The sequence below is a fragment of the Octopus bimaculoides genome, chromosome 13 (assembly GCF_001194135.2).
Source record: "Octopus bimaculoides isolate UCB-OBI-ISO-001 chromosome 13, ASM119413v2, whole genome shotgun sequence".
Taxonomy (NCBI): domain Eukaryota; kingdom Metazoa; phylum Mollusca; class Cephalopoda; order Octopoda; family Octopodidae; genus Octopus; species Octopus bimaculoides.
In genome coordinates this window covers 13,463,496-13,470,692 of record NC_068993.1, presented here as the reverse complement: position 1 = coordinate 13,470,692, position 7,197 = coordinate 13,463,496, and the positions used below count along the sequence as shown (strand labels likewise).

Genomic DNA, 7,197 nt, shown 5'->3' with positions numbered 1-7,197 from the left:
TATATATATATATATATATATATATATATATATATATATGTATATAAATATATGAGAGAGATAGTGAGAGAGAAATAGACATGAAAGTAAGAGATTCAAAGAATGAAAGCTAACCTAAGTGATTGAAGATGAGAGAACATTAAAGGCATTGCACTAGACAAAGTTACTGGAGGGGGGGGAGTAAAAAAACAAGAAGTGAAAGAGAAACGGGAGAGAACGTGAAACGGCAACACTAGTTGAATTTGATCGAGGTTGAACTATCGTAAATAATACTAAGGTATTCAGTGTGTGTGTGTGTGTTCGTATTCCGAAATCAATTCGATGACGGTAAATTAAAAATGATTGTAGCAACGAACCTCTCAACTAATTTAAAAAAAAAATAAAAGCATTATCACACACACGCATGTATATATATATATATATATATATATGTCTGTGTGTATATGTATGTATGTATATATATATATATATATATGTCTGTCTGTGTGTGTATATGTGTGTGTGTATATATATATATGTCTGTGTGTGTATATGTGTGTATGTATATATATATATGTCTGTGTGTGTATGTGTGTATGTATATATATATATGTCTGTGTGTGTATGTGTGTATGTATATATATATGTCTGTGTGTGTATATGTATGTATATATATATATGTCTGTGTGTGTATATGTATGTGTATACATATATATACATATATATATATATATATATGTCTGTGTGTGTATATTTATGTATATATATGTATATATGGGTTTGGAGAAAGACGAAACACCGCTGCTAATTCAGTTTGACATGCTGGTGGCTATTGATGGTGTTACGGGATCGAATTACATTTTTTAAATGAAAACTCAATCTCAAAGATAAGTGAGTTGAGGACAATTTACATTATTTCCCGGAAAATTGGATATCTACTGAAACAAAGTCATAATTACTTTCGTCTTTATTCTCTCCACACCGACAATGGTCACAGTGTAATTAATTCGTTTGAATTAACGCTCTGTAGAGTTGCAAGTTCTAGAATTTTCGCTTTGCTTTGAATGTATGGGATGCTGATGGAACATATACTGTTATCTTTATTATTTCTGGTTTGATTTAGAGTAGAAGAATTAGGAATATTTTGAGTGTATCTAAATACGTGTTATACCTACAGTTCAAATGTAACAAGAATTTAGCGCGAAATAAGGTGACGATCTGGCACAATTCTAAGTGAGTTTCTGACTACATTACCCATGTCTTCTGTTTGATTGCTTTCTTCTGGGTCGATAAATGTAGTACCAGTAATGTACCAAAACGGATTTAATGAACAGAACTTCACCCGTATGCGAGCTCTTATCTCTAAATTAGAAACTGCCAATATCACAAGTGGGGTGGATCAGCGGAATCATTAGAGCATTGGAAAAATATTTTGCCTACTTTTTCACACACTGAGTTCAAATCATGTCGATGTCAACTTTGATTTTTATGTCTACACTCTACGGGTTCGATAAAACAGAATACCAGTCAAGTACTGTAGTCGAGAATATCAGTTTAGTGGAGGCGCAAAGGCCCAGTGGTTAGAGTAGCGGACTCGCGGTCATAGGATCGCGGTTTCGATTCTCAGACCGGGCGTTGTGAGTGTTTATCGTGCGAAAACACCTAAAGCTCCACGAGGCTCCGGCAGGGGATGGTGGCGAACCCTGCTGTACTCTTTCACCACAACTTTCTCTCACTCTTTCTTCCTGTTTCTGTTGTACGTGTAATTCAAAGGGCCAACCTTGTCACACTCTGTGTCACGCTGAATATCCCCGAGAACTACGTTAAGGGTACACGTGTCTGTGGAGTGCCCAGCCACTTGCACGTTAATTTCACGAGCAGGCTGTTCCAATGATCGGATCAACTGGAACCCTCGACGTCGTAAGCGACGGAGTGCCAACAACAACAAAATATCAGTTTATCTCCTCTTGAAATTACTGTTTTATTTTTCTACATCAGAACCATTTCTTTTTCTGGTTGTGGTGGTGTTGATAATGATGATAGGACGTTTGTAACAGTGTTCTCAGAAACATTGGCATTTTTCCAAAAACTGAACACTTAAACTTCAACCCTGTAACTATGGGGCAGAAGAAATGTTTTCATAGAGATATTCTTCTATATATTAATGCTTGCAAACATTCGTTTTGCAATATGGCGGTCTCTGTTATAATAGGAGAAGAGGCGTTCATCAAACCATTGATAGTAGCGAGATTATAAGAAAAGTACATGGAGCCTAAAATGCGGGATAATTTTTAAAAAGTTCACACTGAAATAAACATACAGAATCATATAAACGCTCTCCCATTTTGATATTGTGTAAAATGTGAACCGTTCAGGTGAAGGAGTGGCTGTGTGGTAAGTAGCTTGCTTACCAACCACGTGGTTCCGGGTTCAGTCCCACTGCGTGGCACCTTGGCCAAGTGTCTTCTACTATAGCCTCGGGCCGACCAAAGCCTTGTGAGTGGATTTGGTAGACGGAAAGTGAAAGAGGCCTGTCGTATATATGTATATATGTGTATATGTTTGTGTGTCTGTGTTTGTTCCCCCAACATCGCTTGACAACCGATGCTGGTGTGTTTACGTCCCCGTAACTTAGCGGTTCCGCAGAAGAGACCGATAGAATAAGTACTAGGCTTAGAAAGAATGTCCTGGGGTCGATTTGCTCGACTAAAGGCGGTGCTCCAGCATGGCCGCAGTCAAATGACTGAAACACGTAAAAGAGTATAACCGTTGTATAAACTCCGTCGTTAATATATACAATAATATACAATACACGTATTGCCAGTTAATAAATAACTAATAATGTTATATACTTAATTACTTTAGTTCCTTCTGTATTATTCATAATATCTAAATAAAATAAGATGCACTTTCTAGTGTCAATATTCTCTGTATATTTTTCTAGTGACTGTTTCCGTCCATTTTAGTCGGATGGATCCAACCCTGAACAATTTGATTGCGAAGCAAGCCTTTTAATCATACCAACCCGTACATTCACCGTATTATCCTGCGATAGCCGATATTACATTTCGTCATTTTACAGTCGATAAAATCACTATCCTTTATGTACTAATCTTGATTTAATAAATTATTCCTAACACCATGTGCTGACGCTAGAAATATACCGCCTCACTTGTATATCGATGTTATTATCACCGTTGTTGTATTTAACCCAGGTATTATATTATTAAACTTATTAACAATATTCTATTGCCAATTGTATTTTACTTTATTGTTGACGTTTATTTCTCTGTTGGCTTATAAATAATTACGGATTAGAGCAGTTTACTTTTATTGTAATAATGCATGAATAATCCGTCGAGTTTCTCTGATGACTATAGATTTTCCTTACTTTCAGATTCATGGTCGTGACTTTCAAAAAATATTCAACTGTCTGGTGTTGCTCAGTTTTATGATATATCTGACAAAATAAGCTTATTACCTAAGGTTCTCTAGCTCCGACTGGCCTGGTTACCTTTTGATGTAGGTATGTGTAAATCAACAATAATATCACACAGTAACAAGACATGAAAATTTTGAAAAATGATTGTTGTATCACGTTTCGATATTTTCCGGGCAATTCGCACGACCAGACGATGACGATTAACGTATATGAGATGATTTTCGAAGAAACGTAGTAGAACGGAAACGTTACAGACAGTGTGGAAACCACAATTCTTTTTATTGTAGGCACAAGGCTTGAAATTTTGGGAGACAGGGGTTAGTGAATTACATTGACTCCAGTGCTCAGGAGGTATAATGGTGACCGGTAATACAATCACAGGAAAAAGTCACAGTAATAAAGTTACAATTTTGGCTAGGAAAAATATCACAGGAAAAGAAATCACAATTAATTTATGGTGACCAGTAATAAAGACAGAAAAAAGTCAATTAATTTATGGGTTCCAGCCAAAACTCCCTAGGACAACCCCCTGCCCCCGACAAAACCCCTTCGACTTTATTACCGTGACATTTTTACCTGGATTCGGTATAATTTTCAACGAACCCGAAAAGAATGAAATACAAAGGAAATGATATGATAATAAGACAAACTTACCAAGAATCGTTGGTAGTATAAGTGAGGAATATATTTTTTGTCCCCTCCTTAAGTGATACACAACGTGAAACCAGTCGAATTTCTGACCTTCGAACTTCATATGGGAAAGCTTTTGGACCGTGGCTACAGTCCCGCGGTACCTCGCTAAGTCCATGAATGTTATCCTTAATTCGGAAGACGTTCATGTTGTCTTCCACTTCAATAATATAACGTCCAGTCAAATCCTTCCATTTATGGATGCTAGCAAATTCTTCGAGGAACCGGCACGGTTGTCTTTGTCTGTAAGCTTTTGTAGCTTCGTTATCTGAAGAACAAAAATAGCAAAACATATGAGCTAGATAAAAACAACTGTATTTTAGTAATTTTGATGTATATGAAAAAGAATGAGAGATAAGAAAAATGAGTTAACCTCGTGAAGTTATTTTGGTGTAAGTCTCCAGACCTAGATATGTCTATAAGTCGATTTTGCTGCTGTTGTTATTGAGGAGACGTAAAAACAATGGCGAATAAGTTGTGGTTATATCATGTTTGTTCATATATAGTGCATACTCAACCACATTGCCTGTCAGTATTTCCACTTTGAAAAAGGTAAGGTTACAAATGCAGCCGTGCTGGAGCACCGCCTTTAGACGAGCGAATTGACCTCAGGTCTTAGTCTTTGTAAGCCTAGCACTTATTCTATCGGTGTCTTATGCCAAACCGCTAAATACACCAACGTCGGTTGTGAAGCGATGGTAGGAGGACAAACACACACACACATGAGGCTATGGTAGAAGACACTTGCCCAAGGTGCCAGGCAGTGAGACTGAACCCGGAACCATGTGGTTGGGAAACACGCTTCTTACCACACAGCACTCCTGCGCCTACACACTCACACACGTGTCTAACTGGATTCAGCGTTAGTTTTTCATAATGTTTTATAGAAACCCCCAGGAAATGCATTAACCGATGAACCATAAGGCTAAATGAGACAAAGTTAATTACACGATATATCATTAGACATATAATAAATCTGCCACTCATTACACAAAAATATAATTGCGTAATCAGTAGCGAAGACAGTACACACACACACACACACAGACACGCACACACACGTGTGTGCGCATGCATATTATATCACTTGATATAATATGCAATTTCCCACACACACTGATTAATATGATGATATCTGTGCATTCATTATGACTCAACGAATGAAAAGCTAATCTGGTTTGGATTAGTTTTTGTATTTCTTACATACATATACGTCCCCATACACATAGTTACTCCCACTCATACACAAATACTAGATAATACTAGATTCAGTCGGCCTAAAGAGATACCAAAAGCTAAAGCACCATAAAATCGTTTGTGGGTGATTTTGACAAAGTTTATTGATATTTGTATACTTAGTATTGCAAAGGTTCGGATCACCCAGCTCATATTTTCCCCTATAAATATTGATCAGCTGATGTTTCAGGTAGGGATTCGATCAAACATAAGGATCTCGAAGTTTATGGACATTGCTCAGTCTTTCTGATTAATTAAATAAATCGATCATGGTAATCTTAACGCATATATTTATATTCTAAATATGCTCCAAAATTGTCGAGTTATATAAATGACGGACAAAACGCTCTCCGAACAAAGATGAATTTTTAATTCTGATCTATTTTGTGGCCATGAAAGAAAGTAAAATTATTTCTTGTATTTTGCCTTAGTAAAACTATCACTGCAACCACTATGGCATAGGAAATCCTGAATAATCAGTCAGTAACCTGGTATATTATCTATCGTACTGTTTCGGGGCATTATTATATAAAGCCGTTTTCTTAACGGATTATTATTTTACATTCAAAATTGTGTTGAGCAAAAATGGTGGACAACTGCGGAAGTGGAAAGAGCCGCGTGCGAGAGTAGGCTGTGTGTGTGTATGTATATGTGACCATATCAATGTTTATGTCAATTTTAGGTATTACGAAATGAGAAAGTGATTAGATAAGCATGCCGTGAGTGTAGAGTATGGGTGCAGTATGAAAAGAAGAGCAGAAGGAGAAAGTGTGAAAATGGATTAAAATAATGAGGTGGTTGGAGACAGACATATAGAAAGATAGATACTTTACATATCTCTTTATTAAATCAGGTTTATTCTTTTAATAAATTTTCTATCATACATAGTTACACACATATACTTGTACACACAAACGTGAGCACACATTGGCCTCTAATCAATCATTACATTTTATGTATGTGTGCATATAAGTGTGTATGTATGTACGTAATGTTTATATATATATATATATATATATATATATATATATATCCTCAGACACACACATGCGTGTTACATACACGCACATACATTCATATCTTCAGGAATGCTTAACTCAGCGCTAAAGTAGTTTCTTTTTCTCATTCTCATTCCCAATTCTTCCTTCCTCCGTCACTCTATTGCTAGTCCGCTTCTCTTTAACTTCTTTCTTTTTCTCTCACTCTATCTCTCTCTCTCTCTCTCTCTCTCTATCTCTCTCTCTCTCTCTATTTATTTCACTTTATCATGTGTATGTTGTATTCTGTCCTACTCTTGTACTGGCCTTCTAAAGGTACTGCTAAGACGTCAAGTATTGTGCGTGTTGACAGCACGCATTAGTGATGACATCCGCATCAATGCAGCTAATGGCTTCCTGTCAGGACAGTGACTTCTCTTGCTTCGTGATGAAGGGTGCAGTACACAATTTGTTATAGGCATGCCACCCACAGTAACCTTTACTTCCCGTTCTCAGACATGGCTCCATTCTTTACAATTGTAAAGACTACAAAAGTCGTGGCTATAGACGTATACGCGCAAACATATACCAAGCGTGTAAATGTATACACAAATTATATACATACATACATAGACACAGACACAAAAATTACACACATATATGCATACATACATGAACTATATCTATATCTACACAAACATATATATACATATATAGCTATATATACACACACATACATGCTTAAACTTTATATATGTATATATGTATGTATAGACACACATATATAGATATAATATATACATAGGCATAATATATATATATATGTACATACATAAACTATATATATATATATATATATATATATATATAATG

At 36.1% G+C, this 7,197-nt stretch overlaps 1 protein-coding gene across 1 annotated transcript in view; it reads right to left on the bottom strand.

Moving 5' to 3' along the window:
* Nucleotides 1-4,056: 4,056 nt before the first annotated feature.
* Nucleotides 4,057-7,197, bottom strand: part of LOC106873667 (uncharacterized) — a 127,806-nt gene continuing 124,665 nt past the window's right edge. Inside the window, exon 6 of the mRNA XM_014921120.2 lies at nt 4,057-4,379. Within this exon, the coding sequence (XP_014776606.1) occupies nt 4,072-4,379 (308 nt within the window). The 3' untranslated portion in view covers nt 4,057-4,071. The remainder of the gene's footprint in view (nt 4,380-7,197) is intronic.